At 37.8% G+C, this 23,027-nt stretch overlaps 1 protein-coding gene across 1 annotated transcript in view; it reads right to left on the bottom strand.

Moving 5' to 3' along the window:
- The window catches only part of OTOGL (otogelin like), a 169,607-nt gene extending 160,807 nt beyond the window's left edge, over positions 1-8,800 (bottom strand). Inside the window, exons 1-4 of the mRNA XM_043880323.1 lie at positions 8,722-8,800; positions 7,694-7,733; positions 6,702-6,750; positions 1,505-1,571 (exon numbers count right to left, since the gene is read on the bottom strand). Coding sequence (XP_043736258.1) covers positions 1,505-1,571; positions 6,702-6,750; positions 7,694-7,733; positions 8,722-8,800 — 235 coding nt within the window. The remainder of the gene's footprint in view (positions 1-1,504; positions 1,572-6,701; positions 6,751-7,693; positions 7,734-8,721) is intronic.
- Positions 8,801-23,027: the final 14,227 nt, after the last annotated feature.

Here is a 23,027-nt window from a genome sequence, read left to right as displayed (position 1 = left end):
AAGCTCCTCAAGTCTCTATCTAATTCATTTCATTATGTGTGCTGTGAAACAAGAAAGACAGGCTTTCACATCTCAAACTACCCTGAGAGCAAAGGTTAGCCTTCTTCAGGCAATTGAAAGGTCAAGTTCCCATGTAAGGAATCCCTGTCCCCGATGATGAGAACCAGAAACACACAGGCTGCAGATGATTCCCTTGACAGAGTTTGGCACCAGCTGCAGGACTGATCAGCTACCTCTCCAGGAGCAAGTGTGGCGTTAAAGACAAACGTCCATCATTAGCTCAAGGGATGAGGCACAGTATAGAACTCGAAAAGAAATTCTTATTTTTTAAGAGAACGATTAAACATTCTATTTGAAGTTGTGCATTAATCCTCAGGCTTAATTGCAAATGACGCATCCTTTCTGACCCATAGCTAATTTTAATGGGGCAGAAGCCAAAGCTGCTGCTGGTTGTCACCAAAAATATTTTTTTCTTTCACGGGAAGAAAAATCACCCCGAAGGATTATGTTGGAAAGAGAAAGAAAGAAACTATGAACTCCTGAGTGAGTTTGAAAGCTGCAAATGAATCACAGTGAAAATCCCTCCTCTATTAAGGAGAGGACAAGAAACACTGGCAAACCTCAACAGGAAGGATTTAAGCAACACATCAAGAGAACTAGAGAACATCTTTGAGTGACCATAAAGTGTTTACTAAAGACTGGCTCTCTTTGGAGTATGGTAAGGTCATGAAAGGCACTAGTCTAATTGTGGTATTTTAACCACAGTTCTGCAGAAGGCAAGAATTTAAAACTCTATTATCCTTGCACCTTAAGATCCATTGATCTTTAAAGGCATACAACTCTCTAATTATATCTTAACTGACAAGAAATGAGCTGTTTTAATTTTGATCATAAATATAGATAAAAATGACATTTGTCATAAATTTAAATGCAGTTCTCTTTTTCTGGTGGGGGTACATATATATATATATCTTTGAATTTTATCTTAGGTCACAATATTGTATTTTTCCAGTCAATAAATGTCAAAGTAATTACATAAGCATACATAATTATCGCCTTCAAAAATTTATTTACAACCCTGTTTATTCTCCTGAAAACAGATACCAAAACAAAACTGGTCAGAAACCCCTGTTTTTTTAAAATACAAAAAAAAAAAAAATCAAATTGAATTTCAAACTACCACTAGCATTCTGCTAAATGAGAAATTGGTAATCGAAAAGAACAATGTCAAAGAATCAATTGATTCAGAAAAAAAAAAAAAAGGCTGATATCCAGTGATATCTTTCCTGGTCATGCAGCTATGAGCTTTGTCTGTTTAACCTTGCTTGTTCCCAAATATAATTCATATTTGTATGTGAAGTAAACCTAAACTAATACTAAATACTATTACCACCCTAGTTCAGGTTCCTTCACGCATTATACGGAAATTACAGAGTTCATTCACTATACTCCCCAAAGGGGTCTTTTGAGAAAGCAAATACAAAACCACAGATTTAGCACTGACCTTTTATTTTGCTCTCACCCCAATTAATAGCTTCATGGAAGAAGTATCTTGGAGAAGTTGCTTCAAACTTTAAAAGAAAGAAATCAGAATTTAAGAGAATTAAATTATTTCATTCAAGACAAACATGCAAATTGGAAAACCTGGAAAACAGCCTCAAACACAGAAATCATAAAGATTTCTGACTGATTCCATATTTCCTTGGACTACTAAGGCAAAATCTTGGAGCGGCATAAAGGGTTCCTCCTGGGTTGTAGTTAGATTTGACTTCAAGGTTTGGTTTTGTTTCCTGAATCTGACAAGTCCTTCATCCTCTCTGACCTCAGTTCTGCCTCCCTGCCCTCTTTGGAAAAGAGCCTGGTCGGAATCTAATCTTTGCATTAGCTGACTGCCTTGCCTGCAGAAGTAGCAGTTTTTAAATATTTCCAAGTACAGATGAGTTTGGAGAAAATGCACAGGATGGAAGGACCAACAGACAGAGGTGTACCCGCTGTCTGCAGCCCATCTGGGCAAGACACCGTCCACAGGAGCCTCAGCCACGGAAGTGGGAGCGTGGCATCCTGAGTCTCCAAAGAGCTGCCTAAAGTTCATATGCTCTAAAGTTCATAGAGCAGTTAAATGTATCTTTTCATAGAGCCCAAAGGACATCAGGGTCTTCATTAAGAGCATGAATTATAGAATCAAAAGGTTCTGGATTAGAGGCCTGATTCTGCCACTATTTACTCTAAGGCAAATTTCTTAACTGCTTAGCACCTTCTTTTACTTGTCTGTAAAATGGGAACAATGATACATACTTCACTGTGTAGCTGTAACAATGAATTTTAATAAATGTATATAAAGATTCCAGCATAACATCTCACATATAGATTAGCAAAAAAGAGGTACATATTAATCTAAGGAACTCAGATAAAATTATAAGATTTAGAGAGGCTAATACAGAGTAGTAGTAAATAATTGTGGATTATTAAAACTAATCAATTATGGCTTCTTATTCCAATTTAATGCCAATCTAGTGTATGATCTGGGGCAATATGTCCTTTCCAATAGGATTTTTACATTCACTAGAAGAATACATATTCCCCAGATTTGACCATAATAGTTAAATTGACTACCAGAGGACGTTAGAAAAACTGGAAAGAGTGAAGGATAAGAAGAAAGGAGGATAAAGAATGTGATTTCAGGTACAAAGCCCTTTTTCAACAGATTCTGGTCTCCTTTCTACACGGTAACGTTTTCTTTTAACAGGCAAAGCTGCCCCATGGCAGACAAAAGGACACCCCCACTCACCTCTTCAAGGCTCTTTTCTAAAGTCTTTGGCCCATATCATGGCTCACTGTGGTCTGCTTTCATTCCTCCAAGATTTTGTCCTCACTGTCCAACCTCCTCTTTTTGCCCTTTCCTCTCTCTTCAAACTAAGTCAGACTCACAACAGTCTATGACCTGGATTCCCCCAAGACAAGGCTTACTCTCTCTTTAGCTATATTGTCCGGGGCTGCCCAAACCTGACACAACCTCCGGTGTTACCGGGCACCAAATGCATCTCGTGCTGGTGCTAATGAGTCATTGCTGGTGATCACTAACGGTATATATTGACTTCAGCTCTGGCTCATACAGGCCCATTAATGAGAACAAATTATTTAATCTGCTCAGTCTCAGTTTCCCAATCTGTAAAATGGAATAACAATAACTGTCTCACAGAATTGTGAGAATTAAATGAAATGAGATAAGTAAAGCACCAAGAATGGTGCTAGGCTCATAATAAGTTTTTGTAAATATGTTACCTACTTATATTATTAAGCAAAAACTGATTAAAGTTCACTAACTATACTGGATAATACTAGACCAAGACAAAAATGTATAATTTGTTTTTCACTCAACTTAGGCTGCACCTCCTCCATGGAAACCACAGTGACTACTTAGGACACCAACCTCCTGGTCACCACAATATCCTATTCACTGTGACATTCTATGCATCATATTATAATGTTTCACTAATGCTAAGACATGACACACAGCTTTTATTTTTACAACAGATCTGAACTCAGAATGGCATATCTTATGTTTATAATTGGAGGTTTTTTTCATTTTTCATGTTATACAAACAATAGGAAATAATCGGTGGTGCCTTAGATTCAATGAACAAGTCACACAGAAAGGACTTCTTTACAGGTCTGCCTCCACTAGCCGCTGAGTTTCTAGAAAACAAGCACTGCTGTTCATGCTTCTATCTCTAGCAAGGCCCCTTTTAAGTTGTCAACAAATACCAACTAAACCAAAAATAGACCTCACGCAAATGGGAGTGATCTGCCTCCCAAAGCTGTTTAGAACCATGACTACAAAACGTTCTGTTGATGCCCCTCCTCACATCCTCTTAGCCCATCTTGAACTTTGCCTGCATCTGGGGGTTTGAGCACCCTGAAACTCTCAAGCACCAGCTTCTTTTTGTCTCTGCCTTAGGGTAGAGTCCAAGCAGAACAGACAGGAGAAATGCCTTTCAGGAGATTTAAGTGCCCCCAGAAGCTGCCCTCCACCAGTGAGAGGCAGGTGTGGGTGGATAAGTATCCCAGCTACGCGATTCCTTGGAGAAACAATTCTAAAACACTCTACACAGTTCCTTGGAGGGATGCCCACAAGACTGAGACCCAGATGTTTAAAGCAGGACGACCCCTCATTAACAGAGATGTGCTGGATTGTCTCCCTTCCTTGGCTCCCTTTCCTCCCCTCACCCCACTCCGGCACATGCAAATTATCCCTACCCTCTAATAAACAATTTGCCTCTGCTTTCAGGGAAGAATTTTGAAATGTGACACAAATGCAAAAAAAGTTACAAGCTTCGGGTGCATATATTCACATAACTGAGGAAAGAGGACAGCCTGCTCCTCCTCAGCGCCGATTACAGATCCACAGGAGGGCAAGGAGCACAGAGAAATCCTGCAATACACAGTCACGGGGAGAGTGGCACAGAGACAGTCAGAGATGGTCAGAGACAGTCAGAGACAGTCACAGATGGTCAGAGACAGTCAGAGACAGTGCAGAGACAGGACAGAGACAGTCAGAGACAGTGCAGAGATGGTCAGAGACAGTCAGAGACAGTGCAGAGACGGTCAGAGACAGGACAGAGACAGTCAGAAACAGTTAGAGACGGTCAGACATGGTCAGAGACAGTCAGAGACAGTCAGAGATGGTCAGAGACAGTCAGAGACAGTGCAGAGACAGGACAGAGACAGTCAGAGACAGTGCAGAGATGGTCAGAGACAGTCAGAGACAGTGCAGAGACAGTCAGAGACAGGACAGAGACAGTCAGAGACAGCAGAGAGACAGTCAGAGACGGTACAGAGACAGGACAGAGACAGTCAGAGAGACAGGACAGAGACAGTCAGAGACAGTACAGAGACGGGACAGAGACAGCAGAGAGACAGGACAGAGACAGTCGGAGACAGCACAGAGACAGTCAGAGACAGCACAGAGACAGTCAGAGACAGGGCACAGTGATAGGGACGTTGGCAGAAGTACGTATCTGCCCTTCTCCGCTCACTGGTAACTCATCGTCGGCGTATTCCTGAGTCCTTAGGTGCACAGATCAGTCTGTTTTCCTAGACTGGGGAAGTGAATCTGTGCATGCCCTTTGTCACAGATGAAATTTCAGTCCTAAGCTGTGCAAGGCATCATTGCAACCTCATTGCCCTTCTTTAACATTTCTTCTCTTAAAGTGTGTTCAGATGTTAAGTAATGTTGGTGCATGTTCTTCAGCTGCAGGAAACAGAAGTGTCTAGCTCTTCAGTCTCTCTAAAAGGAATCAAGACAAGTGCATTTCTCACTTATTAACAAAAGGCAGGCATTAACATAACTCTGGGGGTAAATTATACAAATTCTAAAAACATCCAAATGGTCAATAGTATAAGCCCATCCATAGGTTGCTTAACATGACAACTGTGGGGTATTTCACAGGTCCTCCAATCTAGTAGTTTCTATCAGAATGAAGTTTTTCTCACAATTGAATTTTCTACTGAGTCGTGTGGATGTCTTTTTGTGGCTACCATGGTCTACTGGTAAACATATACTGAACATTTCTCAGAGAAAAACCATTTTAACCACTTCACATGATACATTAAGTACTTAAGAACACAAAATACTTTTTAAGAAAAAAGTGTTTCCCTTTCATAGACAATTCTTTGCCTATTCTAGTACAAAGATCGTCATTCTTTTTGAGGATAAATTAGTTCTGTCTTCTGACTTGTCACAACAGCATATCAGATCTCTTTTTTTTCCAATTATCTTTAATTAAGTTAAATTATATGTTAAATATATTTAATATACAATATATAATAAAATATATAATATATTTAATATATAAATATATTAAAGATATATTTATATCTTTAAACATAAAATAATCAGGCATCCATCAGAAAATGCTAATAGAAATTGATTACAATTCAGCATTTGACAAAGACCTTGAATATATAAGCTGTCTGCTACATAAATACTCAAGTCATATTATTTTCCAAAGAAATGCCTTTATTGAGTTAGGATTCTTTATCTTACCATCCATCTTTAACGGAGAAATATTTTTAAAAATCCACCCATTTAAACTGTCCAACCATAATTTGAAGATACTATGATTATGTAATGCAATATCGTTTAGATAAAAGGACCCAAGCAAAAAGGTGTCCTCAAATTCAGTGCTACTGAACCCCTCTAAAAAAAGAAAAGTCACTTCTTCATCAGTGCCTGTAATTTAGATTAATTAGATAATATAAAACCTGTTTGTCAGGACACTAGGACACCTCTGGTGCCCTTTTGTGGTACTTAACTCAGATCGTGTACACCTTTCTCTGCTCCTGTTTGTTCGCATCTGTCCTATTTTCATTGTCCTCTGATATTGTACTTAATTTTTAACCCAATTAAAATATTCTGGCAAGTAATGAAATTAAATCACAAACTGTGGTAACCTATCAGTAGGGAACTGAGGTGAACAGCAAAAAAGCATTTGACCACAAACAAGTAATTGTGAGCTAAGCCTCAGCTGGAGGGTCGCAGAACAGCGCTAGAGAAGTTACTTTGCCTCTTCCTCCTCCTTCTTGTCTTGTTTTCAGCATTTTATTTGCCTCCACAAAGGTCTCATTGTTAAAGGGACAGCAGAGCCCAAAGCAGAATGGATTATTTCTCGGCTTCTCTCTCCATCTGAGGCATAACCTACCTGGGCTGCTAAAAGAGCTCTTTTCTGTCCATTTTCATTAAACCCGTTTCTGGAAGAAAACAAAAAGAACTTGTATAGTCAAAGGCCCCTAGGCAACCTGAACAAGCCTTTCCCAAGAGAGAGCTGATGTTTTCCTCCCGATTTCCATCACTTTATCAAAGAGCTCTTTCTTGGTTTAACACTGAAAAGGTCCCCCTCCCCCTTTTGGAGGGGTTAGATTTGTGTGGTGGCGCTGTCTCATTTTACAAAATTCGGGAGTGTGCCCAGATCTCTTCAGTCTCTGATGTAAACTGCATTTTAGGAAGGAACTTTGAGATAGAGAAATAAACAAAATAGTGTAACACTGTAGCACCAACATGCACGATAATTGCTCCACATGCCTTCATAAAATACTTCATAAGTATCTGACAAGTGCAGGTTCACTTTTTTGAAATGGAATACTCAATTCTCTCTCTTTTCCATGTCTTCAGATTAACATTACTGTGAGTAAGCACACCAAACCGAATTATCAGAATCAATGGGTAGAATTCTGCTTTTCATCAAACAGATCAGTCTAGTCCAAAAAATAATTTTCATTACTGACTGCTAGAACCATTTTATTCTCTTTATCATTAAAAACTGCTTTAATCTGTTAAGACTATTGCACATTTCTAATCAATGATGCATACTAATGATAACAATAGGAAATTACTGAATATATTAATAACTTCTTTTGGAATGAAAGTAATGTCTCCTTAGTATCCACAGTCATTGGATACCGCCAAAAATTCCTCTTATAATTAAAATAAAAGGAAATAATTTTGTTCCATTGATAAGGAAGTAAATGCTTAATAATTTTTAATTTGTGGAAATGTTTAAAGAACTACATCTCATGCCCTTGTTTTGTAAAGTATTTCATTGATTTTTTTGAAACCAGATACACAATCTGCTGAGCTTTGCTCATTTCCATTATCTTTATGTTTCAGAGGACATAAAGAACAAGAAATACTCACTTTGATGTTCCCGTCAAGATGGATGATGTACAAATATAGCCTGCCAGAGATAAATATATGTGATAAGAATGAAAAAAATTATCCAAATATCTTGGCTATGTGTTCTGATTATAAAACAAGTTTAAATGTAATTCTCAAATACAGACTGAGATTTTGACCAGCAAATTCCTTATGAACCATCAGGGTGACCAGTAACCCAGAAAGAATGGGCAGTGTACATACAGGGACATGATACAGTAGAATAAGCACTAGTCTTGAAGACAGCGATCCAAGCTTTAGTCCCATCCTACCACTTAGCAAATACCAAAGTTCAGCAAGCACATCGCAAAATGATGGTGGAGGCCAAGTCCATGTTCAAAGTCCCCCCCAACTCTCAACACTCTAAGACTACTTCTCCTTGGAGTTTCAGTCACTACTAGGATTGGAAGATAGTATCTGTAACCATGCTAGCTTTTTACACTTCAGTAATTTTTCCCACTTCCTCTACAAGTCCCAAAATATACAGCCTTTTTCAATGATTAAATGTAAATAAATGTATGGCTAAATGTACATAAATGCTTTCTGCCATAAAAATACTTTATAAAAATTAATTTATAAATATCTTGCTATAATTGAAAATCAGTTCTTAGTTTCAAATGTTAAATCCTTCTTAAAACAGTCTTTTGCCATTCTTTGACTTGATGACATCAAGAAAGTTTAAGTACTCAATGTCTTCTTGTCTACTATAAAATTTCAAATACTTAATTTATACAAATATTTTTAATCAGAGCTTCTTCTAGTACAGTTTTATATCATAATAAAATCATGGTTTTAACATTTAAAAAAGAGACTCATAAATTTAAAACTAAAAGTTCCAAATTATCTACATTATTAAAAATTTTCCCATAAAATGATCTGAGTGTCATTTAGTATATACCCATTCTAACGACTTCAAAGTGCTTTACAGTATAAGAGGAAGCAGTTTCCACCATTTACAAGAAAGACTAAAAAACAGTAAAATAAGGTAAAAGTTTAATATGAGTTCTTACCTTGTAATGAAAACAGCAGTATATGAAGCAAGAATATACTCCAAGGTATCATTAAATTGCGTTTTCTCACAATGTTCATTTCAGTATAGCCTTTTCCCCTGAAATGTAACTAAATTGTTGGTCTTTACTATGATGGCATCTTAGTATGAGTATTTGTAGAGTGCTCTAATTCTTATAAATATAGCTTTGTAATACAGGAATTCAGAAAGGAATTCCAGCCTTTCTAACCACATACAGCATCTGAAGCTTTGGAACTTGCAGGCAACCCTTTGGCTGAGTCTCTCATTAGCAATGCATGGCAGCTTCTTACCTGAGCCTGTATTAGTTACACCCTATCTACTCCTGCACATCATACCCTTTGTGGCCTATATTATTAGCCTTTTATGACTTCTAAAGACAGTAGCATCAAACAAACAAAAAACACTATTATCTCCTGATGTCATAAGAGATAAACATTATTCCTAACTGTTGATCTCTTCCATGTTTTATTCATGAAATAATTACTGTCCTTTGAAGGAAGATGAAATAAAATCCTATCAATCATTCCCTGAATGTCTAGATGTTCTCATAAACTTTTCTTTAAGATTTAGAAGTAAACTAAAATTATGTGCATATGTTTTCAACTCTAGTCTCATTACAGTGTAGTTTAAGTTGACCTGTTCATGAGCCCACAGATCATTCTGTTAAACATTCTTCAATTGAAGCAGAAAATAATACAAAAAGATGATAGTCTAATATTTGATTTTAAAAAGAAAATAAAGTAACTCACCTAATCCCGAAAACCTGCCTTCACACACTGTTTTTCCATCCTCTATGACATGTACCCAATTAGACAACAAGGAAGGACTTCTTAATTCAGCAGAAAGTGTACTCTTCTCTGGAAGTGACTGATTACCTGGATTAGTATCAGAGAACAGCTCTAATATTTCACAATGAACTCCAAAGAAATGAGCTAAGCCCCATAAACGAGTGAAGGCCATGATTGTACAATGAGTGCACATTTCCATGACAGATCCCCTCAGTTACCTGCACAAGTATCAGACTCACTTAGCAGATGGGGACACAGTAGTAAAGAATCTCTAACCAGGCAAGAACTACCTTGAGACAAAAACACACAGCAGTTCTTAATATCTTGCTGTACTCAGACACTTTCTTTGCAGTGACTTCCTGGTCTTTTCTGTGAAAATACCCTTGATATCCTGATACACTGCATGCCCAACACCTATTATATAAACAGTTTCCTGTCTATGTCTCAAACTTAATAATCTTTTACTCTTGTTTTACATGATTTTAATGCCTTTCCATTGCCTATATAATTGCTAATTCTATGAGCCAAGAGAAGATGCTTCCCTATAAATTCATATTTTAAGCATGAAGAAACACATAAACTCCCTCAAAATATAAGTAGCTCTATGTCTACACACACACACATATGTGTATACTCATTTTAAAATTTTGATGAATTAGTTTAAATAATTTAAGTGTAGTATGTGTTTAATAAATATTTATTAAAAGGTTATTGGTCATTACTCAAACTACTTAGACAATAAATTGATATAATTCTAAACGATAGGCCTAGTTATTTATAGTTACATGCTAATTATTGGTCTAAGAATATGTATCTACTCAACCACAATTAAAATTAATATTCTACACACTTAAGATGTGAATACAGAATAAATTAAATTTAAAAGCATGAAATTAGTTTAGAGAACAATAATTTTCCTACAAAAAAATTTTTAATTCAATGCACCAAATTTATTTACAACAGAATATTTGTTACCTCTTTCTGAAAAGCATGAAAATGTATCTAACAAATACACATTACTAAGTCCCCCCCTTAATTTAAAACAGTTTCTCTTAGCTTCATAATTTCCTATAAAAATCAACCTAAAATGTGAAGACTCTATAAATCATATTTTAGGATTATTTTTTCCTCAATCTGGTAACTGCTTGACTTAAAACTTTCACAAGTGACATACTTATAGAAAAATCAAAAATGGCAGCCAAAGTTGAATTTCATGAATTTTGAAAATGTTTACAGTTATTTCTAAATACTGCCAGAACTTGGTGAGGAAGGATAAGTAAACAGCAATATAAAGCCTGAGAAAAGTATTTACTTCTAATACAATACTTAGATACTTTATGTACTTAATTCAAATGTAAGAACTCTCAACTTTTCACCTCAAATTTCATACAGTATCTTTAAACGCTCAATTCAAAAGCATCGCAACTATTTTCACAAGTTCAAGTTGAAAATTCCAAGGCTATATCATCTGGCATTTTTATTACTCTTATTCTATTTTGAACTCTATGTATTTAAAACCTATAAATTAATTTGTCTGGTAAAGAAAACAGTAGAAATTACAGTGGCACTTCTCAGGGTGACCATTCCTTTATAGCTAGAGGTTTAGAGTGTGCTGGCTTTCCATTCCTCCTGCATCCAGGTTTAGAGTAGGTGGGAGATTAGGAAAGAATGAACAATGGCAGAGGAAACAATACCAGAAATTCCAAGTTCTTTTTCAAATGACTGTTTTATGAAGTCATTACAGTAAATGGTAGGCTGCATGAAATAAGCAAAACAGACTTCCATGAATAGCTACAATAGAGAGCTTAGATGAAAGATTAAACCCAGAACCACACAAAAAAGAAATTTATGACTGCTGCCACTTGAAGTTATTACTGTCAAAATTTAGTTGACAGCTTTTATAATTCATTCTACCCTGACAAAGGAACTCTGGCAAAGAGTGAGTCAGTCGCCAGCTTGTGAAGAGATATTAAGTTCATAAAAAGTCTGAGGCGACTACATAATGCATGGGATAAGTAGTTCCCTTTCTGCTACAAGAACACTGCACATTTTCCCACATGGAATATGATCTTTAGAAAGTTGACACCTGACAAACTATTGGCTTCAACACATCACATTAAAAACAACTGGCAGGTATGGGAAATTGTTGAGCTTACAGTTATACATCAATAACAGAGGAATATTTTTAATTAAGTTTATCATCTTTAAGAAAAATTAACTTCTTTGGTGATTTGTATCACACTCATTTTTCATTCATTGAATTCAAATCTAAAATAGATAACATTTGATTCCCATCATATCACATTCTACTAGTGAAATGCAATTATTCCTCACTTGCTTTACTAAACCTAACACATTTCAGGTTAGTGATTTTATCCAGAATTATGTTATCATTGAGCAGCAAAAAGAATCCTGTATCTTTGATGTAATTTTAACCACTCTGAATTTAACTGCCTTATTATAAAGTAGTTTTTCAATGTTCTATTTATGCTTTCACGAGGTGTGTTGCTTGGCACTTTCTGGTATTTCATGTAAATTAATTTGCAGATGACATCTATCTTAGCTTTCCTAAATACAGACTGTGTGTCATAAGTAGATCTATATTGGCCATAACTTCAATTTAAAGTTCACCCACAGAAGTTAATGTATTATTTTATAGGGACATTCACTTTTCAAGTTGCTATGGTGCCACTATCTTTCATCTTGAAAGAAGTAATGTTCCTACAACTAAAGTTTCATCTTGCCAACATTTAAGCATCAAGTTCAAGATATAAAACCAGTATTTCCTATAGTTCTCTTTTTTCTAAAGTACTTACATACTATAGCACATTGCATGTGCATTTATAATATATCATGTAATACACAATGCACTGTATGTATATATAACAATATAAATTAAGTTGGTTTCTCATGTTTTCAATTCTGTTTTAATCTTTGATCATTTTGGATTTACATTTTACAGTTGCTGAGGGATAAAGTTACCTGAATTTCTCAAGGGGAAGAGGTTTCTAACCTTGTTCCTGGTTATGTTTGCTTCTCAAACGTAGGGTAAACTACCTCACAGATTTTGTCATTTTGAATTTGGGGTCCATGTGTGGTACAACATTTTCTATGATGATACTTCACTGCCAAGGGTGAAAATGTGCTCCTCCAAAAAAGAGTTTCTATCTCCTTCTGCCAATTGCTGTAAGGAATTTCATGCAAATTTCTCAACTTGAGAGTTCCCAATGTACTGAGTAAAAATTCAGATCCCAGACTCAAAGTGAGGGAATGCCAAATCTAGTTTCTGCTTTGTTTTTGGCCCCTGGTGATATTCCCTACTTCCATCCAACCACTTAAATAGATGACTATTTTTCTTTTCAGCATGCCCAGGCATTTAGTAGCTGACAAATTTTTAGGTCGTTTAATCGGCTGTACTGCCAAAAACAGAACCACCAACAATCAATAATTACATGCTCTTATTTTCTAGGCTATTACATACATTCTCTCTAGGCAACATACATTCTCAACTGAATTAGACTTTAGTATAGAGCCATCTATGACTTTACTTTTCTGGGCTCCAAAATCACTGCAGATGGTGACTGCAGCCATGAAATTAAAAGACGCTCACTCCTTGGAAGGAAAGTTATGACCAACCTAGACAGCATATTAAAAAGCAGAGACATTACTTTGCCAACAAAGGTCCGTCTAGTCAAGGCTATGGTTTTTCCAGTGGTCATGTATGGATGTGAGAGTTGGACTATAAAGAAAACTGAGTGTCAAAGAATTGATGCTTTTGAACTGTGGTGTTGGAGAAGACTCTTGAGAGTCCCTTGGACTGCAAGGAGATCCAACCAGTCCATCCTAAAGGAAATCAGACCTGGGTGTTCATTGGAAGGACTGTTGCTGAAGCTGAAACTCCGATACTTCGGCCACCTGATGTGAAGAGCTGACTCATTTGAAAAGACCCTGATGTTGGGAAAGATTGAGGGCAGGAGGAGAAGGGGACAACAGAGGATAAGATGGTTGGATGGCATCACCGACTCAATGGACATGGGTTTGGGTGAACTCTGGGAGTTGGTGATGGACAGGGAGGCCTGGCGTGCTATGGTTCATGGGGTCGCAAAGAGTCGGACACGGCTGAGCGACTGAACTGAACTTAACTGATGATTCACAGGTAAATATTTACCTCATTAACTCTTGTATTAATGATATCCAAGTTATTCAAAACAAACAACTACAAACTCATAAAGAAAGCATATCAAAACATCTCATACTTAGATCAAACTATTTAAAATATATCAAAACCTGTCAGATCCCTAAATGTCATGGTCGGGATGGCTTCATATAACACCAAGATTTCAACTCAGTCACCTGATGAAAATTTATGACAATAGCCACTGCAACTTGCAGCCTGGAGAGTCAAACATCAGCTTATCATCTTCTACCTTTACAATGTTGGCAAGGTTAACACAGAAAAACTGCCTTTAGAGACGGCATCATTGTGGTTTTCAGCAGAGCACAAATCAATATGAAAACATAACTCAAAAAAAAAACTAAGCCCTTCATTGTGATTTGAGAGTCACATGAAGGTCAGATCAGCCCCAAAAAGTGTTTCCCCTTTATCTTGACATGACCTCTTCTCTGGCTCCCAACCTGAATTAGTCTTACTGACTTACATGCAAAATTGTTATCATTGTCTCCCAAAAGCTGCAGTGAAAACATACTAGTTCCCTTAGAAGGTTTTTTTCAGTCTTCTCTTCTAACAAGATAAGTTTATCAACTTTGCTGTAGAATACAGAGGTGGTTCTCAAACTTTGGTGTATGCAAGACAATCACCTAGGGAGTATATTATAAAAACAGATTCCAAAGCCCAGCTCCATCACATTCAGTGTTTCCTGAACCATGAATCTAAGGAGTTAGGCATTTGTGTTGTAAAAGGGAATCTAGCTTTGGGGAGATTAAATACCAAACTAGTCCATTCTATTCCAAAAAAAGAAATGCAAGTGAATTACAAATATGGAGACACTGACAGATCCCCTGGAGGAGAACAAAACGGAGGTTGGAAAAATTAAGTGGAGGTGGAGGGCCAGCCTCATCACCTGCTAGTAAACAGTCCCTTGTTTGGGAAGATGAAATGGGTCTGTTATTTAATTTGCTAATTTGCTTCCTTCTCTTTCCACACTTCTTATGCAGAGGAATTCCTCCCAGAGGCTACATAGCTTCTGCTCCATTGGAATCACATCTTTGCAACTCTCACTATGATAGGTGGAATAATGGCTCCCCAAAGACATCCATGTCCTAATTTCCAGAGCGTGTGTATTTTGCCTTACACCGCAAAAGAGATTTATGGATGAAATTAAGTTAACTAATTTAATTCCCTGTGGGCCCAGTGTAACCACTGAGTCCTTATCAGTGAAAGCAGAAATCAAAAGAAATCAAAAGAGTGCAAGAGAGATTCAAAGATGGATGAAGCAGCCATAAGCCATGGATTTCAAGGAGCTTCTAGAAGCAGGCAATGGAAAAGATTCTCTCCTAAAGCTTCCAGAAGGAATGCAGTTCTGTCAACATCTTGATTCTAGCCCAGTGAAACTCATTTCAGATTTCTGACCTCCAGAACCAAAAGATAACAAACTTGTGTTGTTTTTAGCCATTAAGTCTGTGGTCATTTGTTACAGCAGCAATAGGAACTAACATGCACTTACATTCTCTGGCCAAAAGCTTTAACCTCTGAGCCACCAGGGAAGCCCAACTAGGGACAGGCACTGGATGTTAAACAAAATAACACATGGTGGTCCTACAATGGATCCAATTCTTTCTCAGTTGTTGAAACACAAATCATAAAGACAAAAGTCACATATTGTCATTAGGCTGTGGGCCCTGGAACATTTTGGTCACACAGAATTAGAGATGGCAGCTATTTTCCAGTCATGTACATGTTGTTATATAAGCAAAGAAAGCTATTCTGCAAAAAGAAATAGGAGAATGGAACAGATGTTCCAAAGGAAGCAGAAAAAGTGATGGCAAGGATGCTTCACCACATTTTTAGTTTCCACGACATCTACCCAATCACTTCCTTTTTACTTGAGTTAACTTGGTTAGCGTTTTATTCCTTGACATGCAATGATCCATAACTGAAACAGAGGAACTAAGAAAATGGAGGATGACCATAGCTGATTTTATGTGTTAACTTGACAGAACCACTGGATGCCCAGATATTCAGTTAAATATCAATAGTATTTGGAATGTGTCTGTGAAGGTATTTCTGGATGAGATTAACATGTGAATTGGTAGACTGAACAAAGCAGATTGCCCTCCCCAGTGTGGGTGGGCCTCATCCAACCCACTGGAGAACTGCATAGAATAAAAAGGTAAGTAAGGAAGGATTCATTGACTCTACCTGCCTGTTTTGAACTGGGACATGTGTCCTCTTCTGCCTTCGGATTCAGAATTGGACAAGAACTATACCATTGGCCCTCCCAGGTCTCTAGCTTTCCAACTACAGATCTTGGGAAAGACCTCCTATTAGCTGTTCAGTTCAGTTCAGTTCAGTTCAGTCGCTCAGTCGTGTCTGACTCTTTGCAACCCCATGGACTGCAGCACACCAGGCCTCCCTGTCCATCACCAACTCACAGAGTTTACTCAAACTTATGTCCATTGAGTCAGTGATGCCATCCAACCATCTCATCCTCTGTCGTCCCCTTCTCCTCCTGCCCTCAATCTTTCCCAGCATCAGGGTCTTTTCAAGTGAGTTAGTTCTTCGCATCAGGTGGCCAAAGTATCAGAGTTTCAGCTTCAACATCAGTCCTTCCAATGAATATTCAGGACTGATTTCCTTTAGGATGGACTGGTTGGAACTCCTTGTAGTCCAAGGAACTCACAAGAGTCTTTCCCAACACCACAGTTCAAAAGCATCAATTCTTTGGCACTCAGCTTTCTTTATAGTCCAACTCTCACATCCATACATGACCACTGGAAAAACCATAGCCTTGACTAAATGGATCTTTGTTGGCAAAGTAATGTTTCTGCTTTTCAATATGCTGTCTAGGTTGGTCATAACTTTTCTTCCAAGGAGTAAGGGTCTTTTTATTTCATGGCTGCAGTCACCATCTTCAGTGACTTTGGAGCCCCAAAAAATAAAGTCTGCCTGTTTCCACTGTTTCTCCATCTATTTTCCATGAAGTGACAGGACTGGATGCCATGATCTTAGTTTTCTGAATGTTGAGCTTTAAGCCAACTTTTTCACTCTCCTCTTTCACTTTCATCAAGAGTCTCTAGCTCTTCTTCACTTTCTGCCATAACTGTAAGAGATACTAAAATTAGGTGTGGTTTACTATTCCAAGGTTCCCAAATTATCTGTTTAGACAGGAAAAAACTTGAGAACTAGGATGTACATATACCCAAAGATGTTACATTTCCCCCAAAAAGCTTTCTTGAAAAACATTAGATAAGAGAGGAAGATGAAAGTTATCTTGGAGTGATAACTCCAAGAGAAACAGAAGTAACGCAACATGAAATAGTCTTCACCAAGCAGTGTGCTGAATACAGCTATTCTCCTGCTATCTGAGGGTCAGATCCAGGAGAACCCCTAGGTTATACTTCTTTTACAGTATTCTACTGGTAGGAGTCGTGGCAACTTCAATGACACAGGGAATTTGTGACAAGACTGGGGATTTGAGAGACATTTTTCAGCACTGTAGCTTAGAGATGAAGGCTTTCATCTAAAAATTATGTGGTATATGCAGACAACAGGTAGGAACACCCTTGGGCAGATTATTGTTTCCAGTTCTTCATTCATATTCTCCGAGTTACAGAATCATATGTCTTAACCTCTTTAACAAGTGGTGCTGGGAAAACTGGTCAACCACTTGCAAAAGAATGAAACTAGAACACTTTCTAACACCATACACAAAAATAAACTCAAAATGGATTAAAGATCTAAATGTAAGACCAGAAACTATAAAACTCCTAGAGGAGAACATAGGCAAAACACTCTCCGACATAAATCACAGCAAGATCCTCTATGACCCACCTCCCAGAATATTGGAAATAAAAGCAAAACTAAACAAATGGGATCTAATGAAACTTAAAAGCTTTTGCACTACAAAAGAAACTATAAGTAAGGTGAAAAGACAGCCCTCAGATTGGGAGAAAATAATAGCAAATGAAGAAACAGACAAAGGATTAATCTCAAAAATATACAAGCAACTCCTGCAGCTCAATTCCAGAAAAATAAATGACCCAATCAAAAAATGGGCCAGAGAACTAAACAGACATTTCTCCAAAGAAGACATACAGATGGCTAACAAACACATGAAAAGGTGCTCAACATCACTCATTATTAGAGAAATGCAAATCAAAACCACAATGAGGTACCATTACACACCAGTCAGGATGGCTGCTATCCAAAAGTCTACAAGCAATAAATGCTGGAGAGGCTGTGGAGAAAAGGGAACCCTCTTACACTGTTGGTGGGAATGCAAACTAGTACAGCCACTATGGAAAACAGTGTGGAGATTCCTTAAAAAACTGGAAATAGAACTGCCATATGACCCAGCAATCCCACTTCTGGGCATACACACTGAGGAAACCAGATCTGAAAGAGACACGTGCACCCCAATGTTCATCGCAGCACTGTTTATAATAGCCAGGACATGGAAGCAACCTAGATGCCCATCAGCAGATGAATGGATAAGGAAGCTGTGGTACATATACACCATGGAATTTTACTCAGCCGTCAAAAAGAATTCATTTGAACCAGTCCTAATGAGATGGATGAAACTGGAGCCCCTTATACAGAGTGAAGTAAGCCAGAAAGATAAAGAACATTACAGCATACTAACACATATATATGGAATTTAGAAAGATGGTAACGATAACCCTATATGCAAAACAGAAAAAGAGACACAGAAATACAGAACAGACTTTTGAACTCTGTGGGAGAAGGTGAGGGTGGGATGTTTCAAAAGAACAGCATGTATACTATCTATGGTGAAACAGATCACCAGCCCAGGTGGGATGCATGAGACAAGTGCTTGGGCCTGGTGCACTGGGAAGACCCAGAGGAATCGGGTGGAGAGGGAGATGGGAGGGGCGATCGGGATGGGGAATAAGTGTAAATCTATGGCTGATTCATATCAATGTATGACAAAACCCACTGAAATGTTGTGAAGCAATTAGCCTCCAACTAATAAAAAAATTAAAAAAAAAAAAAAGAATCATATGTCTTCTCTTTTCTGTGTGTTTTTGCAGGACCTCTCACTGGAGTAGTAGAAGTGTATTTCCCCTTGCCATTGATGTTTGAATTGGTCACATGACTCTTTGGCCAATATAATGTTAGCAGACATAACTCCAGCTGAGATGTTACATGTGCTTCAGAGTTTTGGATTGTTCCCTTGCATTTGCACCATCCCTCAGACAAAGAATCTGTCCTGGGTTGCCACTAGTCCAGGGAGAATGAGGAAATGTGTAGAGAAGATTCCAGTGTAAAATGGCCTCAAAGAGCTGATTCACATGGTCCAAAAAAATAAATACATACTGTGCCATAAGATTTGGGGTTGTTGGTTTTATGCAACAATATTAGAGCATCATTTAAAAGAATTAGTAAAAGCTCAGTGCTTCAGTAGAGCAATCAGAGGTGGTAATATGGTCTGTCCTTGGCTGGCACTTGGGAGGGCTTCCTCTTCAGGGTGGTCTTTCACCAGGCCCAGAAGAAAGCATCCAGTTTCACTTTTCTTCACAGGTTATGCCTAAGAACTACTCCTTCTGGGAAAACAGATGGGAAAATACACAGGATTAGACATAGGAGACCTAATATTCACTCTTTTCTGGTAGAGCAAAGTTAATTCTTGAGTTTTTTTCCCCCCACACCACACAGCTTATGGGATCTTAGTTCCCCAACCAGAGAATTTGGGCCCTTGGCAGTGAAATTATAGAGTTGTCACCACTGGACCACCAGGGAATTCCCAAAGCTAATTCTCACTCATCTTCTAGACTAAATTTAAACCTCACCTCTACTGTGTAGCCTTTCTCCAGTAATAAGGTGCTCAGTCCTATCATCCATACCACTGTCATTGCTCTCAGAACAATATATTATTATTTATTTACTGGTCTGTCTCACCTACTGTGGGGTTTTGAGGGCATGAAACACATTTTAATCACTTCCTTTCCTCCTTGTCTCACAACTAATTGTTAATTAATATATGCCTCTGCTATAATACCCTTAGGGAAGTAGGGTTTTCAAAGGCTCTTTTCTTTTGTATTTTAATGCATGGCGTTATCCAATGGATCATGTTAACTCCACCACGTGAACGAATCCAAGCACTGCTCTCCACATATAAGTGGAGTTCGTAAAGTTAGTGAGTCAAGGGCTCAAGGAGACTTGGATGAGGTCCCGTTGGTCACTGACAAATATCTGTTCCTTTGTATCCTGAATTCAGACTATGATTACAATAATTTTGAAGATGAGGAAGAAGGAAGATTACACAAAGGAGTGGATAAATCATAGGACTTATCTTCGAAGAGATGGGCAGAACGTTAAGTATCTCTTCCCAGAGTCACATTTACTTGAAGAAAGATAAAACCAAAGCAGAGCACTCTTTAGCATCTCAGGAAATTGCACTCCTGCTGTCGACCACTATTTGGCACTTGCTATTCAACTAATTAATATTGCAATTTATCGTTCATATTTGTCACTTCTATTAGATTAATAGGTGATTGAGAGCTGTGATTCTGACTTACATCTTTGTATGTCCCCACAAGCGCTCACAGAGTGTTTGATATAAACTAATTCCTAATAAATATTGTTAGTGGGGATGGTAATAATGATGTTGATGATCATCTCCCTTTCCTGATGCGTGGGTCTAGTAGGTAGGATTGGTGGGTAGGATGAAGTGTGATGAAAATGAGGTGAGGAAGGGAGGCAAAGTCCAGATCATGGAAAGCCTTATGTTCCACGCTAAATATAAGGGACTTGCTCCTGGAGGCAACTTAGATCCATCAGAAGGTCCAAAGGACATTTTCTTTAAAAGTCTCTGATAGCAAACTGCTACATGAAGTTGAATTCAATATTTCAGAATCTAACACCTGACTTACTTCTTGATTTGAGTTTGATTGCTTTGATCTTCAGAAATATCTCACAAAGAACTCTCCTTTTCTTATGGAAGAGAAGATAGCAAGAGACAGAGGGGAAAAATATAGAGAAAATAATTATTTATTGGTATAAGTTTTAGGACATTTACTCGGGGTAAAACACTATGTTAGCTAGTATGAAGATGAAACATATAAAAATAAAACACTCAAAGCATCTCTTCATTGATGGGCACTATAATTAAAAGGGCACTATAATTCTAGGCAAAAAAAACCAGAAAAATGAATATGATAGTCTCTTTCTTCAGTGAGGTAAAAAACATTAAAATAATTATGAAATTATTTGATTGCACTATGTGTTCTTAAAGAAAGTACAAGATGTCTTGAAAGAGACTTGCAGGAAAGGGGAGGGTCAGAAGGGACTTCTAAGAGAAGATTACTTTTAAACTGAGAACCGGAGTTAACCAGAGAGAACCAAGGCTTTACCAAGCAGGAAAAAAACAGCTTATGTAGATGCCTTAAGAAGGAGCGAGAACAGGAAATTTGAAGAAATAAAAGGCTTAGTGCCTCTGTAGCAGAGTGAGCCAGGGAGAGAAGAAAGCAAGGTTGGGATTTGGGAGCCGCAAAGCGAGGTCATTCAAGTGCTTTGGGAGGAAGAAAGAATTTTTACACTTTCGAACTGTGGTGTTGGAGAACACTCTTGAGAGTCCCTTGGACAGCAAGGAGATCAAACCAGTCCATCCTAAAAGAAATTAACATTACATATTCATTGGAAGGACTGATGCTGAAGCTGAAGCTCCAATACTTCAGCCATCTGATGCAAAGAGCCAGGTCACTGGAAAAGTCCCTGGTGCTGGGAAAGATTGAGGGCAGGAGAAGGGGATGATAGAGCATGAGATGGTTAGATAGCATCATCGACTCAATGGACATGAGTTTGAGCAAACTCTGGGAGATGGTGAAGGACAGGGAAGCCTGGCATGCTGCAGTCCATGGGGTCGCAGAGTTGGACACGACTGAGTGACTGAACAACAATAAAGAATTTTTAACTTTATCTTCAGAAGAATAGAAGGTAGTGGAGAGTTTGAAGCAAAGGAGTAACATAAACAGGATTTTATATATATATGTATGTGTATGTATACATATGTATGTATTTATACACATTTATTAATCTATACACAAAAATATACACACATGCATACAATAAATTGTTTTTTTTATTTATCTGTTTGTTTTAAGATTACTCTACATTCATTGGGAATGAAAGAAAATGTAGGAAAACAGCTGCAAGAGACCAATGTTAAGAAATGGTTAAGAGATGATAGTAATTTGGACTAGGGTGAAAGATGTGAGAAGTGAGAAAAAGAAATTAATTCGAGAAACATTTGTAAGTAGAGAAATAGAATTTGCTAGTTAATCAGCCATGGGGCAGGAGAGGAAAGACGGTGTAAAGGATGATGTTATCTGGCAAGATTGAGTGGGTGGTGATGTCACTAGAGATAGGAAACACTAGAGGAAAAGCAAGTTTGGCCCTATGCGAAGCCCACGTAGAGTTTCTTGTTTGCTTATTTAAAGGGATACAATTACTTATGTAAGAATTGATAGGGATAAAACCACAAAGAGGGAGTTACTAAAAACACAAACCCTAAGAGGCTGCTCAAAAGAGAACAGCTCTTGGGGAGTACCCTGGGGTCCAATGGTTAGGCACCTTCACTGCTGTGGGCCCAGGCTCAATCCCTGGTCAGGGAACCAAGACCCTACAAGCCATTCAGTGTGGCCAAAAGAAAAAAATTTTTAATTAAAAAAAAAAGGAGAAAAAAAAAAAAAAAAAAAAAGGAGAAAACTGTTCTTGAGCCATAAGAGAGCCTTCTTGCATAAAGTGTATAACCCAGAGGGTGAGTGAAGTGACAATTACATAATGGGGACAATGTTTTAAATATGCTATCAATAATATGTTTTACTCTTTTTCAATTTTATGTGTATGACCCTTCCCAAGTTAGAAGGAGGCATACATCCGCGTTTGGGATTTCAAATTATTCAGAGGGAAAAGGGGAAAATACAATATTCAGTTTCAAACCTACAAAATAGGATATTTTGTCTGCAAAAAGATAATAAATTTAAAAGCCAAGCTTTTCCAACAAAGAAGGAGATTTTCTACAGTATAGACACTTATCTCCCACTGTTACATATTAAGAGGCAGGACTAAGGAACTGGGTCATAGAGGTTTTTTTATTGTCGGGGGGAAATTGGGTCATAGAATTTTATAAAGGGTTCCCAATGTGGCAAGAGGAAGAAGTTACAGGTCATCACGCATATCCAGAAAGACTGTGGGGAGCAGAAATAATCAATGGTAGGAAAGAAGGTGGCTCCACAAAGGACATGCTGAAGGTAGACGCCAAGCTGGAATAAGTCAAGGGAGGACCTAAGTGGAGGT

The sequence above is a fragment of the Cervus elaphus genome, chromosome 3 (assembly GCF_910594005.1).
Source record: "Cervus elaphus chromosome 3, mCerEla1.1, whole genome shotgun sequence".
Lineage (NCBI taxonomy): Eukaryota > Metazoa > Chordata > Mammalia > Artiodactyla > Cervidae > Cervus > Cervus elaphus.
The sequence above is the reverse complement of the archived record's forward strand: the minus strand, read 5'-3'. Positions and strand labels throughout refer to the sequence as shown.